We start from the raw sequence: 24,007 nt of genomic DNA, 5'->3' as shown, positions 1-24,007 counted from the left end.
GTTAAGTCACTGTCTCTTAACTTTTAACTTCTTTTAACTTGTCTTCTTCTGTGTTTCCGTCTGTAACTGTGGTTCTTGTGTTGCTGCCTGTCTTGGCCAGGTCTCCCTAGAAAAGAGATTTTTAATCTCAATGGGACTCACCTGGTTAAATAAAGGTTAAATAAAAAATAAATAAAGGGCAGATCCACAGAACGGGATCAGGTCTGAGTCTGGATCAGCTCTTGAGTCTTCAGTCGACAGAGGGCGCACTGGTTCCTCCGCAGCCTCCAGAGCCGTGACATGAACTCTTTAGCCCCGCTCCCCCCGCACGGAGCCCCGCACGGGTCTCTCTCTCTGAGATCCAGCTCACATCAGCTCCAATAAACTCACATAAATCATTTAGAGCGAAAATAATGAGTTTTTATGAATTATTCAGCCGAAACCATTCAGAAATATTTTAATATTTTTTTCACATAAGAAAATAAACAATGAAATAAATAAATACACTCTTGTTGTAGTTATTTATCTATAATTTAGTTTATTCTTAAAATAATATATATATATATATATATGATATATTATAATGTCTCCGCAGTACATCATCACACATTCATAACATCTGGATCATAAACTTAATAACGTGTTATTAACGTGTTAATAACGTGTTAATGATCCTCCCTCTCTCTGATGTGTGCCGCTCCCTCGTCACCAGACGTTCTCTAATCCGTCACTTTAACAAACAATGAATACTGAGCCTCATAATCCATAATTCATGGAGGACTTTAGACTCACAGAGACCAGTAGACCGGGTCCGGCTCCTTCAAGGTCTCTGTGGGACTTTAGTGGATCTGGTTTAGTTTTGTCAGAATAAAGAAAAAACAGTTCAGTGGAAATTATTCTATTTTACTTCGCCTCCGTAAAACGTCTGTGTGTGTTTTAGTGTATGTGTGTGTGTGTGTGTGTGTTTTAGTGTGTTTTAGTGTGTGTGTGTGTGTGTGTATTTGAGTGTGTGTGTGTGCGTGTGTGTGTGTATTTGAGTGTGTGTAAGTGTGTGTGTGTGTGTGTGTGTATGTGTGTGTGTGTGTGTATGTGTGTGTGTGTGTATGTGTGTGTGTGTGTGTGTGTGTATGTGTGTGTGTGTGTGTGTGTGTATGTGTGTGTGTGTGTGTGTATGTGTGTGTGTGTGTGTGTGTGTGTGTATGTGTGTGTGTGTGTGTGTGTGTGTGTGTGTGTGTGAGTGTGTGTAAGTGTGTGTGTGTGTGTGTGTATGTGTGTGTGTGTGTGTATATGTGTGTGTGTGTGTGTGTATGTGTGAGTGTGTGTAAGTGTGTGTGTGTGTGTGTGTGTGTGTATGTGTGTGTGTGTGTGTGTGTATGTGTGTGTGTGTGTATGTGTGTGTGTGTGTGTGTGTATGTGTGTGTGTGTGTGTGTATGTGTGTGTGTGTGTAAGTGTGTGTGTGTGTGTGTGTGTGTATGTGTGTGTGTGTGTGTGTGTATGTGTGTGTGTGTGTATGTGTGTGTGTGTGTGTGTGTATGTGTGTGTGTGTGTGTGTATGTGTGTGTGTGTGTATGTGTGTGTGTGCCCCTCCCTCCTGCTCTCCTATATAAACGTACTTTGACAGCTCACCGTTCACTGAGCAGCAGGACTCCTCTAGAACCCGGTCCTCTCTGCTCCGGATCAAAGGTATAGAAACTGTTCTTTTCTCCCCGGACTTCAGTGCACGTCTGCCGGACTCAGAGCTCAGAGGCCCCCCCCCGTCTCTGACTTTTGTCCAAACTGGATTCTCGGAGCTCGTCTCCATGCATGCCCGGCTCTAGGTTCTCCATGGAGCTCTCGAACCTGTACGAGGTCGCGCCTCGACCCCCGATGACCCACATCCAGCAGCCCTCCTCCGGCTACAGAGACCCGTCGGACCTGCAGGGCGGTGAGATCGGAGACAGCGAGACCTCCATCGACCTGAGCGCCTACATTGACCCGGCGGCTTTCAACGACGACTTCCTGGCGGACCTGTTCCACCACAGCAGCTCCCGGCAGGACAAGCTCAAGATCATGAACGGAGAGTACGAGTCGGTGCCTTGCGGTCCGGGCCCGGGTCCCCAGCAGCACTACATGTCGAACTACATGGAGTCCAAGCTGGAGCCGCTCTACGAGCACAACCCGCAGCGCATTCGACCGGTGGCCATCAAGCAGGAGCCGCGGGACGACGAGGACGTGAACCCGGGTCTGCCTCCCACCTACCACCACCCGCACCCGCACTCCCAGCAGTACTCCCAGCATTCCCAGCAGCAGCAGCCGCACCTCCAGTACCAGATCGCGCACTGCGCGCAGACCACCATGCACCTCCAGCCGGGACACCCGACTCCTCCACCGACCCCGGTGCCCAGTCCGCACCAGCACCACCATCACAACCACCACCAGCACCAGCAGCAGGGCGGCCTGAAGCTGCTGGATCAGCACCGAGGAGGTGGTGGAGGGAAGTCCAAGAAGAACGTGGACAAAGGCAGTCCGGAGTACCGGCTGAGGCGCGAGCGCAACAACGTGGCCGTGCGCAAGAGCCGCGACAAGGCGAAGATACGCAACATGGAGACGCAGCACAAGGTGGTGGAGCTCAGCACCGACAACGACAGACTGAGGCGGCGGGTGGAGCACCTGACCCGCGAGCTGGACACGTTACGGGGCATCTTCAGACAGCTGCCGGACGGGTCCTTCAAACCCATGGGCAGCTGAGGGACTACCGTGGACCGGGACCGGATCGGACCGGACCGGACCGGGACAGGGACTGGACCGGACCGGACCGGGACTCTGCTGGATTTACACTCGCTAACGGTTCTACGTGTCTTCATGCGTGAGACAGACTGAGGCAGCTGGTGTTCACTGAAAAACACGAAAAACTCTCCAGAGAAACACTTTGATTCTGGAACTAAAGAGAAAAAAAAACACTTTTTATATAAAACAGAAACTTTGAGACATGAAGACACTGTCCGTCTCACTGTCCGTCTTCAGACTGTGGACATAAGACTCTCCGTCTCTGTCTCTCTCTCTCTGTCTCTCTGTCTCTGTCTCTCTGTCTCTGTCTCTCCGTCTCTGTCTCTCCGTCTCTGTCTCTGTCTCTCTCTGTCTCTCTGTCTCTGTCTCTCTGTCTCACTCTCTCCCTGTCTGTCTCTCTCTCTCTCTCTCCCTGTCTGTCTCTCTCCGTCTCTCTCTCCGTCTCTGTCTCTGTCTCTCTGTCTCACTCTCTCCCTGTCTGTCTCTCTGTGCCTTCTCTAAAAGCCAATAAGCTCGTCCCTGCAGCTCCTCAGAGGAGCGCTTGTTTTATGTGCCTTGTCCTCCACACACTCACATATCAGAGCAGCTAAAGGGGGACGGGAGGAGTCCAGACCTCCAGACCTTCATCCTGGTCCGTCTCAGACCAGAGACCTGGAGTCTCTATTTAAAGGCTGACTCCAGGTCTGTCTCACTTCAAAGGTTTGTCATGTTTGAACAGAAACAGTGATGATGATGATGATGATGATGCAGACTGATAACTGGGAACCTGGTTAGTTTTCATGCTTCCAAACCAGTTCAAGGACTAAAATGTGCAGTGGGACGTTTGAGTTGTGATGATGATGATGATGATGATGATGATGCTTATTCATCTCAGTAACAAGGTGTCTTTCCTCTCTTTGTTCTCTAAAAGTTGACGTTTTGTGTCCGTATGAACGATAATAATAATAATAACTGAGTTATGAAACGCCAAAGTGACAAAAACAAACTCATAACAACTGGAACAGAGTCTGTCTCTCCGTCGTGTCCTCTGAAAACCAGACCGCTCTGGACCTGCAGCTGTAGACCTGCAGCTCTAGACCTGCAGCTCTAGACCAGCAGCTGTAGACCAGCAGCTGTAGACCTGCAGCTCTAGACCTGCAGCTGTAGACCTGCAGCTGTAGACCAGCAGCTGTAGACCTGCAGCTCTAGACCTGCAGCTCTAGACCTGCAGCTGTAGACCAGCAGCTGTAGACCTGCAGCTCTAGACCTGCAGCTCTAGACCTGCAGCTCTAGACCAGCAGCTGTAGACCAGCAGCTGTAGACCTGCAGCTCTAGACCTGCAGCTGTAGACCTGCAGCTGTAGACCAGCAGCTGTAGACCAGCAGCTGTAGACCTGCAGCTCTAGACCTGCAGCTCTAGACCTGCAGCTGTAGACCAGCAGCTGTAGACCTGCAGCTCTAGACCTGCAGCTGTAGACCAGCAGCTGTAGACCAGCAGCTGTAGACCTGCAGCTCTAGACCTGCAGCTGTAGACCAGCAGCTGTAGACCTGCAGCTCTAGACCTGCAGCTCTAGACCAGCAGCTGTAGACCTGCAGCTGTAGACCAGCAGCTCTAGACCAGCAGCTCTAGACCAGCAGCTCTAGACCAGCATGTGGAGGTTCAGTGTCTCCTGCAGACACCAGACGAGAAAACGTCCTCAATCTGTTATAAAACAAAGTGAACAGATTTCTATGCACACACACACACACACACGCGCACACACACACACACACGCACACACGCACACACACACACACACACACACACACACACACACACGGTGCCTTCTGATCTGAGGTGACCGTTGACCTCCTGCTGTGGTGTCAGAGAGGAAGGAGGAAGCTCTTTGTTTGTTTGTTTGTTTCAAAGTTTTCGTCTCAATTGTAAAGTACGTCTACATGTACATAAATATATGTATATGTAGATAAAATACCAAAAATCCGAATTATTATAATAAAAGAGCTCGTTTTATCACATTCTGCTGTGTTGTTGGATTCTTTTGTTATAGAATATTTGTTTATTTTAGTTTTCACTCTGAACATAAATTCATATTTCATATTATATATATTATATTATAAATATATTCATATTGATCTGCAGCCAGTAGGAGGCGCTCACACAGACACATCTTTACTCACTTTATTATTAAAGAACCCGTCATAAACATTTCATATTTACTCATAACTCTAAACGTCACAATCAATAAAATCAATAACAGCTGCACAGATTACAACTATAGGCATTTAAATCAGTTTGACTATTATATATGTATATATATATATACATATATATATAAATATAACTTTATAACTGTATGAGCATAATTATTAAACCTGTGTGAGATAAACATTGTTTTCATGCTGCTTCACTTTAATGTTCCTGCCGCAAAGAATTATGAGTATTAGAGTTGTGTCTTATAACTCGCGTGGCTTGCGCCCGGGACAGAGAGCTGGGGACAGAACGCTGGGGACAGAGCGCTGGGGACAGAACGCTGGGGACAGAGTGCTGGGGACAGAACGCTGGGGACAGAGCGCTGGGGACAGAACGCTGGGGACAGAGTGCTGGGGACAGAACGCTGGGGACAGAGCGCTGGGGACAGAACGCTGGGGACAGAGCGCTGGGGACAGAGCGCTGGGGACAGAACACTGGGGACAGAACGCTGGGGACAGAGCGAGACGCATTGTTATTGACACACTCATGGAGAGCGCTGATATCTTGTGTATACAAGAGACTTTTTTAGCCAAACAAGACCTGGATAAACTTAACTCTGTCAATAATGATTTTCATGGGGCAGGGGAATCCACAACAGATCTAAGCAAGGGAATAGTGCGTGGCAGAATACCTGGGGGGGGGGGGGGGGGGGGGGGGGGTCGCCATTCTGTGGCATAAAAAATATGATCCACTGATCAGTGTGATTAGACTAGAGGTGGACTGGTGCATAGCAGTTAAAGTTGTACATAATAAGAATGTTTTTGTAATTTTAAATGTTTACACTCCTTATGAAAGTACTCAAAACGAGGATGAATACCTTCATAGGCTTGCTTTTATAAGTTCTTTTATCAAAGAGAGTGCATATACAAGCATATTTGTTGTGGGGGATATGAACGCTGATATCTCAGATAATAACTCCCTGTTTGGTCAACACCTCATGCAATTTTGTCAAGATAGCAAGTTGATTCTTTCCAGCAAAGTGCTGTTGCCAGTAAATAGCTACACATACACCAGTGAAGCATGGCATACAACCTCTGGGCTGGATCACTGTGTATGTACAGCTGATGCTCATGACTGTCTCCAGGATGTTGCAATCCTGTATGAGCGGCTACAACAGATCACATACCTGTCTCTGTGACATTACATGTTGAGAGTCTACCTGAATTGACCAGTAATGATAACCATGAACACAACTTTAAAGTAGATTGGTCAAACCTCACAGAAGATGATTTCTTGCATTACAACTCACAAACTGATAAGAGCCTAAGTAATATTGAATTACCACTTGATGCAATTCTGTGTGGCAACATTAACTGTAAAAACCAAAACCACAATAGTGATCTATGCATAATGTGTGATAAAATAGTGAATTGTCTAAATAATGTTAGTGAATCATTCTGCAAAAAAAGGGCTAAACAACATAATCTTAGGCCAGGATGGAATGAATATGTGTCTGAACTCCATCTAGAGGCTAAAGAAGCTTTTAAAAACTGGGTTTTATCAGGAAAAGCAAGACATGGTCCAGAGTGTGAACACAAGAAACACGCAAATGCTAGATTTAAATATGCTGTGCGCTTTATTAAAAGAAATGAACAGGCCATGAGGGCAAACTCCATGGCCAAAAAGCTTCAGCAAAATAATGTCTCTGATTTCTGGAAAGAAGTTGCGGTTGCCAGTAACACTAAGATGCCCGGCCATCCAACACTGATGGGGCTACTGGTTCGGACAGTATTGCAGATCTGTGGAGTAAACATTATAGGGATGTTTTCAATAGTGTGAAGAGTGATCATTTCAATATTGGTGATGTTCCTGATTTTTCTTGTTTCTGGAAACATTGGAACAAATGTCTGTATGTTTTTAACAACGAGTGACTTTTTTAACTGCAATGATCACACCTGTGTCTTGGTGTCCTCGTATTGTATTCTATTTTATATATTGTTGTTGTATTTTTTTTTTTTTTGATACTATATGGACTCATGAGTCTGAAATAAAAGTTGATTATGGGTCAGAATTATCTCCTTTCCTTTGGTAAAGGAAGGTCCAGTGTTTCCTGTGCTAAAGGAGATAGGAAAGGAAGCATTGAAGCACCTTTCCTTAACATTTAGAGGACTCAAACAACTGTTATCGTGCAGGACTCTTAAAGACTTCAGGTTATTTCTCTCAGTGAGGAACCTTCTGAAGAGAAAAAATACTTTTAGACCTCTGAGTCTCACAGCTTCATGAAGATAAACCTCATCCCCCTCAGTCTAGCAGAAGACTCCTCGTTGGTTCAGGTCTTGGTGCCTGTGGTGGTTTTGTCTTTCCTTATTTTTTTGGACGACTGGTTGGATGTGTGTCTTGGCCGGAGACTCTTTTTCTGCGGATGGAAGACATTATCCTTCTGTTTTATGTCCAGAGGTCCGTCTCTGAGCCCAGAACCGTCTGGACGGACTCCAGCGTCACATGACGTCACAGCTGGTCTGAGTGAATATAAAACATGTTTGTGTGGATCACAGAAAACATGAAGGTCGTTCTCTGTTCTCTGAAGTCAACAGAACCTCTGAACCCTCATCATCATCATCATCATCGTTGGTCTGATGATCATGATGATGAGGGTCTATATTTGTGTTCTGGTTCAGTCAGCAGACATGTGGACCAGGACTTCCTCCTCCATGAGCTGCTCCATGTTTACAGTCTGATTAGAGACGATGAGTTCCACCGGACTGTTTCTCAAGTTTCACAGATTAAAAGATGATTGATTGATTGGTTGGTTGGTTGATAGGTTGATAGATTGATAGGTTGATAGGTTGATTAGTTGTTTGGCTGGTTGGTTGATTGGTTGATTGGTGGTTGTTGGTTGGTTGGTTGGTTGGTTGGTTGATAGGTTGATTGGTTGATTGATAGGTTGGTTGGTTGATAGGTTGGTTGGTTGATTGGTTGGTTGATAGGCTGATTGGTTGGTTGGTATGTTGGTTGATAAGTTGGTTGGTTGATTGGTTGGTTGGTTGATTGGTTGATTGGTTGATTGGTTGATTGGTTGGTTGGTTGATTGGTTGGTTGGTTGATAGGTTGGTTGGTTGATTAGTTGATAGGTTGTTTGGTTGGTTGATAGGTTGATAGGTTAGTTGGTTGATTGGTTGATTGGTTGGTTGATTGGTTGGTTGATTGGTTGGTTGGTTGATTGGTTGGTTGGTTGGTTGATTGGTTGGTTGGTTGATTGGTCGGTTGGTTGGTTGATAGGTTGATTGGTTGATTGGTCATTACTACTCGGACTACAAAACCAGAACACAAACCAGAACACAAACGTTATCCCTCCAGATATTCTGTTTGAGGAGATCCTAAACATGAACGCAGCTCCTCAGTCGTGTATGAAGCAGCAGAGTTTCTGTTAACTTCTCATTTAAATCATCATTAAATACAAATCATAGGCTGTAACCATGGAAACATCAGAGACACCAAGGTCAGATATGTGTCAGAGGGGACGAGGATAGCAGGACCTGATGCTTTAGTTATTCTTCTGTACTGAACCGTGAGCACATGAACGTATTCGCCACCTCCTTTATTCGTCCAGACGAACGTGTGCTGTTTCCAGATTTCGGTGTGTTTGCAGAGTCAAAGTGCTTCGTTTCATTGACGTGTTGTGTGGAGAGTGTGTCAGCAGCTCGACCCGTCTATCTGCTCTGTTTGAGCGTCCACTCGTTCTGTTTGTCCCTCGTTTAAAGATTAACCGGCTCTTTTCATCCACGAATAGCACTTTACTCTGAAAGACCAGCGAGAGCTTTGACTGTTTGCTCTCTGACAGAAGAGACATGTCACATGGACAGAGAGGAGACGCCAGGCTCTGTGGGTTATTATTAATATTATTATTATTAATATTATGTTACATTTGACTCAGCTAAACCTCATCTGTTCTTCTGAGAGATGTTCTAAGCTGCTTTAACAACACTTGTTTTATTGAAAACTATTTTAGCTGCTGCCCGATATAAAAAGCCTTTCAGCAGGTTGCTTCTCTTATTTCGTCTCTGTGTCGACTATCTACCATCATGTGATGTTAGCATGTAGCCTCACAGAGCTGCTAGCATGACTGCAGACTCTCAGGATCTGCAGACATTCACCATCAAACCCTTACTATGACAGAACTGGTACATGAACATGAATTTAGTCAACTAAACTACTTAGTTAGGTTTAGACAACTAAAATACTTATTTAGGTTTCGACAACAAAACTACTTAGTTAGGTTTAGACAACAAAACTACTTAGTTAGGCTTAGACAACAAAACTACTTAGTTAGGTTTAGACAACAACACTACTTAGTTAGGCTTAGACAACAAAACTACTTAGTTAGGTTTAGACAACAACACTACTTAGTTAGGTTGAGACAAAAAACTACTTAGTTAGGTTTAGACAACAACACTACTTAGTTAGGTTTAGACAACAACACTACTTAGTTAGGTTTAGACAACAACACTACTTAGTTAGGTTTAGACAACAAAACTACTTAGTTAGGTTTAGACAACAAAACTACTTAGTTAGGTTTAGACAACAACACTACTTAGTTAGGTTGAGACAAAAAACTACTTAGTTAGGTTTAGACAACAAAACTACTTAGTTAGGTTTAGACAACAACACTACTTAGTTAGGTTTAGACAACAACACTACTTAGTTAGGTTTAGACAACAAAACTACTTAGTTAGGTTTAGACAACAACACTACTTAGTTAGGTTTAGACAACAACACTACTTAGTTAGGTTTAGACAACAACACTACTTAGTTAGGTTTAGACAACAACACTACTTAGTTAGGTTTAGACAACAAAACTACTTAGTTAGGTTTAGACAACAACACTACTTAGTTAGGTTTAGACAACAACACTACTTAGTTAGGTTTAGACAACAACACTACTTAGTTAGGTTTAGACAACAAAACTACTTAGTTAGGTTTAGACAACAACACTACTTAGTTAGGTTTAGACAACAAAACTACTTAGTTAGGTTTAGACAACAACACTACTTAGTTAGGTTTAGACAACAAAACTACTTAGTTAGGTTTAGACAACAACACTACTTAGTTAGGTTTAGACAACAAAACTACTTAGTTAGGTTTAGTCCTGTGTGAGCTTTTGTGGTTTCTAGTTCATGATTACGTACAAAACGTATGAAATGATGTTGTGGGATATCTACAAATTACGACGCATTACATTTCGGTTTAGCTACGAATGAAAACGTGATGAAAACGTCCCACGAGCTGCACATCTTCAGAAGGGTTAACAAAGAAACATCTTGTTTTATATACACATTTATTGTGGAACAACTTTTCCTTTCATGGGTTTTTTCTCTCCATGAGTTAGTTGAGTTGTGTTTTTAAACTGTAACATCTTTCTACTTTTTGTTTGATTTGTATAAATCTTTGAATTGCTTGATCTGCAGTGGAAACTGAACCTGAAGCTCATAGAAGATGAGTGAAACAGCTTCTGGTTCTGGTTTTACAGGCTTTCACAGAACAAAACTACAAACCAGAGAAAACACAACCTCTCATGTGGAGCCGGTTTCTTTTTAATTTAGAGAATCAGATCTTAATCCTCTGAGACCACAAATATGTTCATACACTGGTTTATTGGCTCTGGTTGTCGGAGGGAAACGCTTGCTGTGTTTCTGGAGGCTCGTCTTTTACGAGGCAGATTGATGGAGAGATCTTCTCCTCTCCGCTCTGCAGCCTCGACATGTTCGGTCCTGGTTCTTAAACTCAGCAGATTTCTGTTTGTGTTGCGTCTCATCTCTGATCTGTTTGTCTTCTCTCTGATTTATGAGGCTTCATCACACACAGACCAGATTTCTTCATTAGATCGTTGGAAGTGAAGTCTTTGAGATCATTAATACAAACAAAAGCAATGTATTGTGGGAGTCCTCAGTTTCTACAGGCTGCAGCATTCGAACTGAAGACTTTAGTTTGTGTGTGAAAGAATGTAGTTTTATTTCTGTGTGCTCACATGGATCATAGATCTGTCTAAATTAACTTTCTTTTAGCTTCTGTCTCTTTAAGACCCTCCTCTGCTCTGATTGGTCAGCATTTTCTGGTCTTCCTCATCTGCTAAAAGCATCACAATAGAAGTGTTGATATGAACTAACTCTGATTCTCTGAACGAGGTTTTGTGTAAACAGTCTGAGCTTCTCCAATAAAACTCAGTTAAACAGAACAAACTGTGACGAGGAATGTTGAATATTATATGTACATATGTATATAATATATACAGTATATATGTCTCTCTTTATTGGTACACAACTTTCCATAGAAATGTTTATAGTGTTTCACACAAAATAGTTTTCCTACTAAACTCTAGCAACACAAGTCAGTTTCTGCTCGTTACATGAATACAGTCTTTTCAAAATAAAGTTACGTCTTCACAGGAAGCAGCTAGTTTTAGGAAAAGATGGTGGTTTGAGTTGAAATGTGTGTGTTGTTATGGCCGCATGTCATTTAGTGCATGTGAGTGTTCCTTTTAGTGCATGTTAGTGCATGTGAGCGTTCCTTTTAGTGCATGTGAGTGTTCCTTTTAGTGCATGTTAGTGCATGTGAGCGTTCCTTTTAGTGCATGTTAGTGCATGTGAGCGTTCCTTTTAGTGCATGTGAGCGTTCCTTTTAGTGCACAAATAAAACGTCGTCCAGACCGACGGTGTTAGCACCGTTAGCACCGTTAGCTTCTAGCTGCTGGCTCGGCTGTTGCCATGTTGAGAGCCGTTGGAGGCAATAGAAATGCTCCCAGTCTGTTTTTTAGCAGCTTTACCTCTTATTAATATAGGAAGTTATTAATAATATCTTATTCATATATGAAGTTATTAATAATATCTTAATTATATATGAAGGTATTAGTTATGTCTGTGCCTGTTGCTGAGCGGGTGAATAAAGGTTCAGTATTTTAATGTGATAACAGTGACTCAGCGTTAATCACCTCCTGGCTCTGCTGCTCGGATCATTTGTGCTGTTGAAGAACAGCTGATACCATCTCTGTCTGACTGTGAATGCCCCGTGGTGCGTTCAGGGTCGAGCAGCGTGCTCTGTTCCTGCCAGGTTTCTGTCCCGTTCACTGGTTCTCAGTTTATTTCTGCCGATAATCATCTGGAGTCGACTCTGAGATGCCGAGTTGAAGAAGTCCTGAAGTTTGAATTAAAGACCGGTGAGACCGTTGACATGCATGTATACAGCTTTTCAAAATAAAACTCAGAGCCGAACCACAATCTCGGTTTCTATCGTTATCATAATAAACTATTTAACTCTCATGTCTAGTTCTGATAAGAGAGTAAAGGGACTGGATGTGTTTTAATGGAGCTCAATGGAGAAACATTCACTGCAGGTTTGAGTCTCTTAGACAAACTAAACAAATAAAAGTCTGTCTCCCCAACACACACACACCCCTTCAAAATAAAAGCCCCATGGAGTCACTGTATCTTTACAGGAAACTCAGGAAGGAGGATTGTTGTTGTTGTTATGTTAACAGGAAACTAGGGACGGATCTCTATTTCAAAATAAAAGCCCCACAAGGTAACTCTAGCTCAGAGGTAGCCAACACGGTGCCCGCGGGCACCCTGTCGCCCGCAGGGACCACGTGAGTCGCCCGCAAGGCATGTTCTAAAAATAGCACTAGTCACCATTGGAGCTCCGTCTAAAATTGTAGTTGCTGTTCTTTTTTAATCAAAAACGCTTGCATTAGTGTAGATTTTAAAATGACAATATTTCTTGTCATAAGAGAGTTGGGTACCCGGAGGCGCACGGCGGACAGCCAGGACGAGGCCGCCGCACCGCACTAGGTTTTCAGGTTCCGAATGGCGGGCGCTTCCTGTTGGCGCCAGACGCGCGCCGCGAGCGCACCCCGTCGTCAGGTCCGTAAATCCTCGGAACAGGCCGCGGGGCAACAACTCAGGGGTGGCGGGGGAAGAGGCGAGGCAACGCAATCCGACCGAAAAGGCCCAGACTAGAGGTTTGAACGCGGGCGCCCGAAGACGCTTGCGCGCCTCGGAGGGTTGGATCCCCGCTCGGCTATAGACGAGACTTTTTACTAGTTTATTCGTGGAGAAAAAGGTACCATTGGAAAAGCTGGTGTCGGTGACAACAGACGGGGCTCCCGCGATGACGGGCCGGCATGCAGGCTTCATTGCGCAATGCAAAGGTGACCCAGACTTCGCAAAATGTCTACATTACCACTGCATCATTCACCAGCAGGCGCTATGTGCAAAAGCAACCGGCTTTGATCATGTGATGATACAAAAATATCAGAGATGTGATACCTCTGACTTTCAAATGTTGAAACAGATTAACAGAAATAAAAGTTGCATGTTTAAATATGTATGTGTAGCTATACCATCATTGTTGTGGAAATCATTATTAATAATTATTGTGAGGAATAATTAACTGACATGTGATCAAACAGTTTCTTCACATATATTATTATTATTAAGGTGATCTGTGCAACTTTGTTATTCAGGAAGTTTGTATCAAATAAGTAGCTCTTCGTACTACTCGGTACCCTTGAAGTAGCTCTCAGTTTAAAAAAGGTTGGTGACCCCTGCTCTAGCTCAACAAGGGACTTAAGACAAGGCTGTTTTTCCAAAATAAATGTCCCAAACAGTCACTGTAACTCAGGGTGGACCTAGTTTTTCCAAATAAATGGGCTCACATCACCTGACTAACATCATCACTTGACTGACATCATCACATCACCTGGCTGACATCATCACAGGTATGACCTTACTAAACCCCCCTCTGTGTTTCTCTGCTGCTCAACAGGAAGTCATGTGAACAAGGAACATTTCTGCAGACAAATGAGGAAGCCTGACTTTGAGTTCCCAGCATGCAGTGGGGCTGACAGGTCACTGCGGTGGATCGTTGTGAGTCAGCAGTTTGGTCTGAGAAACCAAAGAGTTCTTCTTCTACACTTGAACTTTCTTCTTCTTCTTCTTCTTTTTCTTCTTCTTCTTCTTCTTCTTCTTCTTCTTCTTCTTCTTCTTCTTCTTCTTCTTCTTCTTCTTCTTCTTCTTCTTCTTCTTCTGTTGTTGTTGTTGTCAGTAGAAAGAACACGTTCCACACAGTGTCTGTCTGTCTCTCTGTCTCTCTGTCTGTCTGTCTCTCTGTCTGTCTGTCTGTCTGTCTGTCTCTCTGTCTGTCTGTCTGTCTGTCTGTCTGTCTGTCTGTCTGTCTGTCTCTCTGTCTGTCTGTCTGTCTGTCTGTCTGTCTGTCTCTCTGTCTGTCTGTCTGTCTGTCTGTCTGTCAGAGAGACAGACATTTTTCAGGGACAAGTTTTGTTTTGTTACACAAACAAACTTTCTTCCATATTTTAAGGAGTTTCTGCAGAAACAGGAAGTGGTGAGACGTCTTTCAACAACACAACAACTTTTATATGTTGTACTACTGTGTACTACAACGTAATAATGTGTACTACTGTCTACTCCTGTGTAGTAATGTGTACTACTGTGTACTCCTGTGTAGTAATGTGTACTACTGTGTACTACAACGTAATAATGTGTGCTACTGTCTACTCCTGTGTAGTAATGTGTACTACTGTGTACTCCTGTGTAGTAATGTGTACTAGTCTACTCCTGTGTAGTAATGTGTACTAGTCTACTCCTGTGTAGTAATGTGTACTACTGTCTACTCCTGTGTAGTAATGTGTACTAGTCTACTCCTGTGTAGTAATGTGTACTACTGTCTACTCCTGTGTAGTAATGTGTACTACTGTGTACTCCTGTGTAGTAATGTGTACTAGTCTACTCCTGTGTAGTAATGTGTACTAGTCTACTCCTGTGTAGTAATGTGTACTACTGTGTTCTCCTGTGTAGTAATGTGTACTACTGTCTACTCCTGTGTAGTAATGTGTACTAGTCTACTCCTGTGTAGTAATGTGTACTAGTCTACTCCTGTGTAGTAATGTGTTCTACTGTCTACTCCTGTGTAGTAATGTGTACTAGTCTACTCCTGTGTAGTAATGTGTACTAGTCTACTCCTGTGTAGTAATGTGTACTACTGTGTACTCCTGTGTAGTAATGTGTACTAGTCTACTCCTGTGTAGTAATGTGTACTACTGTCTACTCCTGTGTAGTAATGTGTGCTACTGTGTACTCCTGTGTAGTAATGTGTACTACTGTCTACTCCTGTGTAGTAATGTGTACTAGTCTACTCCTGTGTAGTAATGTGTTCTACTGTCTACTCCTGTGTAGTAATGTGTACTAGTCTACTCCTGTGTAGTAATGTGTACTACTGTCTACTCCTGTGTAGTAATGTGTGCTACTGTGTACTCCTGTGTAGTAATGTGTGCTACTGTGTACTCCTGTGTAGTAATGTGTACTACTGTCTACTCCGGTGTAGTAATGTGTACTAGTCTACTCCTGTGTAGTAATGTGTTCTACTGTCTACTCCTGTGTAGTAATGTGTACTACTGTGTACTCCTGTGTAGTAATGTGTTCTACTGTGTACTCCTGTGTAGTAATGTGTGCTACTGTGTACTCCTGTGTAGTAATGTGTACTACTGTCTACTCCGGTGTAGTAATGTGTACTAGTCTACTCCTGTGTAGTAATGTGTTCTACTGTCTACTCCTGTGTAGTAATGTGTACTACTGTGTACTCCTGTGTAGTAATGTGTACTAGTCTACTCCTGTGTAGTAATATGTACTACTGTCTACTCCTGTGTAGTAATGTGTACTAGTCTACTCCTGTGTAGTAATGTGTACTACTGTCTACTCCTGTGTAGTAATGTGTGCTACTGTGTACTCCTGTGTAGTAATGTGTACTAGTCTACTCCTGTGTAGTAATGTGTTCTACTGTCTACTCCTGTGTAGTAATGTGTACTACTGTGTACTCCTGTGTAGTAATGTGTTCTACTGTGTACTCCTGTGTAGTAATGTGTGCTACTGTCTACTCCTGTGTAGTAATGTGTACTACTGTGTACTCTTGTGTAGTAATGTGTTCTACTGTGTACTCCTGTGTAGTAATGTGTACTACTGTCTACTCCTGTGTAGTAATGTGTACTAGTCTACTCCTGTGTAGTAATGTGTACTACTGTGTACTCCTGTGTAGTAATGTGTACTAGTCTACTCCTGTGTAGTAATGTGTACTACTGTCTACTCCTGTGTAGTAATGTGTACTAGTCTACTCCTGTGTAGTAATGTGTACTACTGTCTACTCCTGTGTAGTAATGTGTGCTACTGTGTACTCCTGTGTAGTAATGTGTGCTACTGTGTACTCCTGTGTAGTAATGTGTACTACTGTCTACTCCTGTGTAGTAATGTGTGCTACTGTGTACTCCTGTGTAGTAATGTGTACTACTGTCTACTCCTGTGTAGTAATGTGTACTAGTCTACTCCTGTGTAGTAATGTGTTCTACTGTCTACTCCTGTGTAGTAATGTGTACTAGTCTACTCCTGTGTAGTAATGTGTACTACTGTGTACTCCTGTGTAGTAATGTGTACTAGTCTACTCCTGTGTAGTAATGTGTACTACTGTCTACTCCTGTGTAGTAATGTGTACTAGTCTACTCCTGTGTAGTAATGTGTACTACTGTCTACTCCTGTGTAGTAATGTGTGCTACTGTGTACTCCTGTGTAGTAATGTGTACTAGTCTACTCCTGTGTAGTAATGTGTTCTACTGTCTACTCCTGTGTAGTAATGTGTGCTACTGTCTACTCCTGTGTAGTAATGTGTACTACTGTCTACTCCTGTGTAGTAATGTGTTCTACTGTGTACTCCTGTGTAGTAATGTGTGCTACTGTCTACTCCTGTGTAGTAATGTGTACTACTGTCTACTCCTGTGTAGTAATGTGTACTAGTCTACTCCTGTGTAGTAATGTGTACTACTGTGTACTCCTGTATACTAATGTTACATCTATTCACTACAAAGTACCAACAGTACCGTTTTGTTCTCAATATAAATTATTTGAGACGTTTAACTTTCATAACTTCCATATTTTCTCCTCCTCCTCCACTGATGCATTGTGGGAAACATCCAGTGAAAGCAGAAGTTAGTAGAAATGACTCATAGAATGAAGTGAACGTATGAGTCCACATTGAGAGGGTGAGGTGGTCAGAGTTCACATGCAGAGTTTACACAGAGTCACAGATTAAAGTCTATCAGAGGAGCGTCCTCTCACTGTTTACTAAAGATAGGGGGGGGGGGGGGGGGTCAGGATGACCTGCAGGACTCAGTTAAACCTGCACATGGTGCTGGTTTCACTCTGAGGCTCCTCCCTCCTGGTTCTACCTGGAACATGAAGAATGTGGACTCAGTGATCTCTGGATACAGGTTTCTACCATTCTGCACTTTAGGTCAGACTGTCGGTTTAACTTGAGCAAACACTGCAGAGTCATGTGATATCAGGGGATTTATGTGATCTCAGGTGATTCATGTGATCTCAGGTGAGTCATGTGATCTCAGGTGAGTCATGTGATCTCAGGTGAGTCATGTGATCACAGGTGAGTCATGTGTTGTGTTGTTTATGGACAATACAAATGAGACATGTGTCCATCTGTAAACACTCATATAATATAATCACATATTAAATATATGTTTATATAATATAATCATATATTTAATATAACCATATATTTAATATATGATTATTATATATTCATATATACACCAAGAAGCTCCTGTAGGTCATTAAGGTCTGACTGAGAAAACGTTATTCATCCAAATACTTAAAAACCTTTAATGTTTATATTTATTCTAGATGTTTAAGGCATTTTTGACCTGTAGAGTAATTTATAAAAACCTGAACCAGCCCTAACTATAAAGATGAGCCAGCCCTAACTATAAACCTGAGCCATCCCTAACTATAAACCTGAACCAACCCTAACTATAAACCTGAGCCATCCCTAACTATAAACCTGAACCAACCCTAACTATAAACCTGAGCCAGCCCTAACTATAAACCTGAACCAGTCCTAACTATAAACCTGAGCCAGCCCTAACTATAAACCTGAACCAGTCCTAACTATAAACCTGAGCCATCCCTAACTATAAACCTGAGCCAGCCCTAACTATAAACCTGAGCCAGCCCTAACTATAAACCTGAGCCAGCCCTAACTATAAACCTGAACCAGCCCTAACTATAAACCTGAACCAACCCTAACTATAAACCTGAGCCAGCCCTAACTATAAACCTAAGCCAGCCCTAACTATAAACCTGAACCAGCCCTAACTATAAACCTGAACCAGCCCTAAATATAAACCTGAACCAGTCCTAACTATGAAGCTGAACCAGGCCTAACTATAAACCTGAACCAGTCCTAACTATAAACCTGAACCAGCCCTAACTATAAACCTGAGCCAGCCCTAACTATAAACCTGAGCCAGCCCTAACTATAAACCTGAACCAGCCCTAACTATAAACCTGAACCAACCCTAACTATAAACCTGAGCCAGCCCTAACTATAAACCTAAGCCAGCCCTAACTATAAACCTGAACCAGCCCTAACTATAAACCTGAACCAGCCCTAAATATAAACCTGAACCAGTCCTAACTATGAAGCTGAACCAGGCCTAACTATAAACCTGAACCAGTCCTAACTATAAACCTGAACCAGCCCTAACTATAAACCTGAGCCAGCCCTAACTATAAACCTGAGCCAGTCCTAACTATAAACCTGAGCCAGTCCTAACTATAAACCTGAGCCCTAACTTTAGGGCTGGTTCAGGTTAAACTTTAGTCTGAGTCTCTGACGGCCCGCCCACGGGCCTTTGGAGTGTTAAGTGTACACTTGTGTTATGTACACAACTGCTATGTATAGATAGATACTGATGCGACATCTCTTTGGAAAGCTTAGATTCCATTTCAAGATACAATCACAACAGCAGGTACAATCAACGCCTCTGTCAGACCACCAACAAACTCATGTATGAAGTCTCATAGTAATCCACCATCGATAATATTCCAACAAAAACGGTCTTGTTACATTAGCAAAGATCCAGACGATCCAATCCAGTAAAATATTTAGTCCAAAACACATTATTACCATAAATACCCACGGAATGCTGTTGCATCATTTCAAATTAGCCGGCAGATATGCCTAATTATTTATGTATTTTCTAACATAACTCCAGTTCACATGTAAACATATCTGGGTCTGAAAATGGCGGCTGCACTCTGACCTTTTGATTGACACCTCACTTGGCCTATTAGGAGCTTCCATGCCCTGTCCACAGCCTACAATAGCCAACGACAGTCTACGTTGAAGGACAGTGCCCGCCCCTCTTCTTTTGTGTAATGCTCGAGCCAATTGCAACTGAGCGTTCTGATGACTGACGCTTCGTATAGCCAATGAAATTTCAAAAATAATGATATACAGCTTCAGGGGTTATATTTAGAGGCAGAATGTGGAAGTCACTGCGTTACCGCGAGTCAGGTCCCTGTGACTGTGCGTAAAATGCAAAGTGTGGTTTTTTGGAAGTTTTGGAGATTTTAGGAAAATGAATAATGGCGAAATAACTTAGAAATGACTGTGTTTCAACATAAATAAGCTTTAGATTGAATTATGAATACACATTTCTACACAGCCTAGGTATGTTACCATGGTTACCATGGGTCTCCAAATGGCCTTTTTTGGAAAGCGCCTCGACATACTCTTAGTAAAACATGTGTAAAATATTAATTTTCTGTGGTATTGTTATCAGATCTGAACCTGGACTAGGTAAGGCTTCATGCTGTGGTCCCATTGTGTTTTACAGCTAATAAGCCACAGCTATAGTCATCTGCAGGCATCTGTTTGCAAAGAAATATTCAGGCGGAAATAAAAACCTTCGACTTCAGTGTGTTCAAAGTTATATTACTCAATGCTAGTAGCACTTACAGTGATTCTGACAATTGGGGAAAAAACTTCAGAGTGTTACCTTTCAATAGAGACCAAAACCATGCATGTACTCCCAATGGTTCAAGAACAGCTTTCAGTTTACTTTGGGAATGCCTTGGATAGGCGTTTTAGGCTACTTTTACTGGAGTGGTAACAGGTGTTTAGTGAGCTGGTTGGTTTCATCTTGATCGAGAGATATAATTGAGTATCATCTGCATAACAATGAAAGTTTATAGAGTGTTAAAACACACACACACACACACACTCTGTATTTGGGTGAAATCCAGAGGTGCATTGATGCTGACAGGTTGGTAATTCACCCCGAGCTATGACTTACAGGCTCACTTTGTAATGTTTTCACTCAGTCCCAAACTTTCTGTGCTCGTTAGTCTTTTAACACTCTGCATCCCCTCTGAGCCTCGTCTTCATCCTCGTCTTCATCCTCATGAAGAGTTAAGCGGTGTAGATGATGTGTGTGTGTGTGTGTGTGTGTGTTTGCTTTTCCCGCTGTGATTGATGGCATTGTTTAAAGCCAGGGAGGCTTTGGAAGGCTTTGCTATTGTTTCAGCTCTTGGCAAGGAGTCTTCTTTAGAAAAACAAGAGGGAGGAGGAGGGAGGAGGAGGAGGGAGGAGGAGGAGGAGAAGGAGGGAGGGGGATGAGGGAGGAGGAGGAGGAGGAGGGAGGGGGAGGAGGAGGGAGGGGGAGGAAGAGAAGGAGGGAGGAGGAGGAGGGAGGAGGAGGAGAAGGAGGAAGAGGGAGGAGGGAGGGGGAGGAGGAGAAGGAGGGAGGAGGAGGGAGGAGGGAGGGGGAGGAGGGAGGAGGAGGAGAAGGAGGAGGGAGGGGGAGAAGGAGGGAGGAGGAGGAGGAGGGAGGAGGGAGGGGGGAGGAGGAGGAGGAGGAGAAGGAGGGAGGGGGATGAGGGAGGAGGGAGGAGGAGGAGGAGAAGGAGGGAGGGGGAGGAGGGGGGGAGGAAGAGAAGGAAGGAGGAGGAGGAGGGAGGGGGGAGGAGGAGGAGAAGGAGGGAGGGGGATGAGGGAGGAGGAGGAGGAGGAAGAGGGAGGGGGAGGAGGAGGAGGAGAAGGAGGAGGGAGGGGGAGAAGGAGGGAGGAGGAGAAGGAGGGAGGGGGATGAGGGAGGAGGGAGGGGGAGGAGGAGGAGGAGAAGGAGAAGGAGGAGAAGGAGGGAGGGGGAGGAGGGGGGGAGGAAGAGAAGGAAGGAGGAGGAGGAGGAGGGAGGGGGGAGGAGGAGGAGAAGGAGGGAGGGGGATGAGGGAGGAGGAGGAGGAGGAGGAGGAAGAGGGAGGGGGAGGAGGAGAGAGGAGGAGGAGAAGGAGGGAGGGGGAGGAGGAGGGAGGGGGGAGGAGGAGAAGGAGGGAGGGGGATGAGGGAGGAGAAGGAGGGAGGAGGGAGGGGGAGGAGGAGAAGGAGGGAGGGGGATGAGGGAGGAGGGAGGAGGAGGAGGGAGGGGGAGGAGGAGGGAGGAGGAGAAGGAGGGAGGAGGGAGGGGGAGGGAGGAGGAGGAGAAGGAGGGAGGAGGAGGGAGGAGAAGGAGGGAGGAGGAGGAGAAGGAGGAGGGAGGAGGAGAAGGAGGGAGGAGGAGGAGAAGGAGGGAGGAGGAGGAGGGAGGAGGAGGAGGAGAAGGAGGGAGGAGGAACTAGAAAACAAAACAGGAGTTGTCTTCACACTCGTCCGAGGTCTTGATAGAGAATCTGATATCTGCCCGCTGGGATTCTTCTCATGTTCTTTAAACTGGAACTCCCCCCTCCCTCGGCCAACCAAACCACAGCGTTCCGTGCCCACCTCCCCTGAAGACGGAGAGCAGGAGAAAGAAAACACACAGCAGGAATGTACCAACACACCAACATGGCGTCGGCCCTCAGTGTTATTGTTACGAGATGTTCTCCGAGTTCTGGTGACCCGCCGACACCGATCACAGAATGTTGTGTGAGAACGTGTCCGGTGGTCCAGCTACGAGGCCCCGGGGCCCCCGGAGGCCTCATCAGCACCGACCAGGACTACGTCCCCTGGCGGGGGGGGGGGGGGATGAGAGAACATGGAGTCTCTTATTAACATGATGAATGCTTAGAGGACTTTAGTTATTCAATCTCTGTTAATTTACTGAACATGTATCTGTCGGGAATCGAACCAGCAACCTGCTGGTCTTAAAGCATCAGCTGACCGTCTGCGTTCAATAGAAATGAACCAGTTCATTATGAGAAATACACGAGGACAGCAACCGTACAAGTGAAGAAGACTTCTATCACAGACGTGAAGACACTGATGGACAGACAGAGAGAGGACAGAGGACAGAGGAGACAGAGAGGACACAGATAGATAGATACGATATACTTTATTCATCCCCAGGGAGACATTTGTATGTTACAGCAGCAAGGATATACTTCTGCAAAGAAGTAACAGAGTAAATACAAATATTAAGTATTAAGAAATGCACAATATATACAATGAAATAGAATAGTGTTAAATTAACTAATAGGTAAAAACAGTAGTGCAAAAGTCTTCCTGCACACGTTGAAGGATCGAAGTTTCCTCAAGAAAAAGAGTCGACTCCTCCCCTTCTTGTACACAGCGTTGATGTTGGTCTTCCAGTTCAGTCTGCTGTCGATGGAGACACCCAGGTACTTGTACTCCTCCACCATGTCCACATCCTCTCCCTGAACTCTCAGCGGTTGTGGAGTCGTCGTCTTCCTCCTGAAGTCGACCACCATCTCTCTGGTCTTGGCCACGTTCAGACGCAGGTGATCTCTACCGGCCCACTCCACAAAGTCCTCCACTACTGCCCTGTACTCCTCCCGTCCGTCCCTTATACACCCGACCACTGCAGAGTCATCAGAGAACTTCTGCAGATGGCATGACCCTGAGTTGTACTGGAAGTCAGTGGTGTACAAGGTGAACAGGAAGGGAGACAGAACAGTTCCCTGTGGGGCTCCAATATCACTGACCACCCCATCAGAGAGCATACGGCCCAGTCGGACAAACTGTGGTCTGCCCGTGAGGTAGTCAGTGATGCAGGAGATGGTGGATGCGTTAACCCCCACCACCAGCAGCTTCTCACTCAGCAGCACTGGCTGGATGGTGTGGAATGCACTGGAGAAGTCAAAGAAAGTGATTCTCACAGAGCCACCGGTTCATCCAGGTGCGACTGAGCTCGTTGCAGCAGGTAGTTGATGGCGTCGTCCACCCCCACATGAGGCTGGTATGCAAATTGCAGAGGGTCCAGTACACAGAAGTCAGAGGACAGAAGGGACAGAGGAGACAGAGGAGAGAGAGGACAGAGGAGACAAAGGAGACACTAGTTACTTTTAGTTTTGTACGGGACATGAACATCGGTCTCCTGGGTGAAAGTCCTGTGTTAGTTTGACCATTCTTTAGATGCAGCAGACCATCAGGATTTATCCCGGTTTACGAGACATTCCACCACTGAGGACAGGAAGTGATTCAGAACTGTGATGTCACTTCCTGTGAATAAATATGAAGCCAGACTGAAACGACTTAGTGATGATGTGTGTATGTATGTGAGTGTGTATGTGTATGTGTGTGTGTGTGTGTGTGTGTGTGTGTGTGAGTGTGTGTGTGTGTGTGTGTGTGTGTGTGCAGACGCTCTAATTGGAGACAGGTGAATAATTGGTGGATTAGGCCCCGCCCTGCGTCTGGATTGGTTGGGTGTGGAGGACTAAAGATTATCACATTATCATGATTCAGACTGTCAGACTGACGCTAGGCAACAGAACAACAAGCAGGAGACAGGAGACAGGGGACAGGGGACAGGGATATTATTATACATATATATATATACTAATACAAAACTTAGATATCTAAATTTGCCTATAAGATTGTCATCAGTCTGTTTATAAGTTGTTACATTAAGATATTCTTATTTTTCCTATAAAAGTCTTTGTTTCATAAGTCTTTTCAAAATAAAACTTTGTCTTCACAGGAAACACTTGATTAGTTTTAGGAACAGTTTGAGTTAAAATGACAAATAAATCTTCTGGTTTCAAACATAAACAACTTTTTGGCTCCGACAGTACAGGAAACTCACAACTACTCACTCACACACATACACACTCACACACACACATACACAACATGACAGTACAAGAGACTCACACACACACACACACACACACATACACAACATGACAGTACAGGAGACTCACAACTACTCACACACACACACTCACACACACACACACATACACGACA

General features: G+C 44.3%; 1 protein-coding gene across 1 annotated transcript; it reads left to right on the top strand.

Annotated features, from left to right (window-relative positions):
- Positions 1-1,600: 1,600 nt before the first annotated feature.
- Positions 1,601-4,740, top strand: cebpa (CCAAT enhancer binding protein alpha). The gene has a single exon (XM_076083154.1). The coding sequence runs from the start codon at positions 1,784-1,786 to the stop codon at positions 2,705-2,707; it is 924 nt and encodes a 307-aa protein (XP_075939269.1). The 5' UTR covers positions 1,601-1,783; the 3' UTR covers positions 2,708-4,740.
- Positions 4,741-24,007: the final 19,267 nt, after the last annotated feature.

Source organism: Anarhichas minor, unplaced genomic scaffold (assembly GCF_050575085.1).
Source record: "Anarhichas minor isolate MPS153535 unplaced genomic scaffold, ASM5057508v1 ptg000123l, whole genome shotgun sequence".
Lineage (NCBI taxonomy): Eukaryota > Metazoa > Chordata > Actinopteri > Perciformes > Anarhichadidae > Anarhichas > Anarhichas minor.
The sequence above is the reverse complement of the archived record's forward strand: the minus strand, read 5'-3'. Positions and strand labels throughout refer to the sequence as shown.

What these genes read in the sequence shown, in the direction of transcription:
- cebpa (XM_076083154.1), top strand. Translation starts at nt 1,784, where the DNA reads ATGCCCGGCTCTAGGTTCTCCATGGAGCTCTCGAACCTGTACGAGGTC.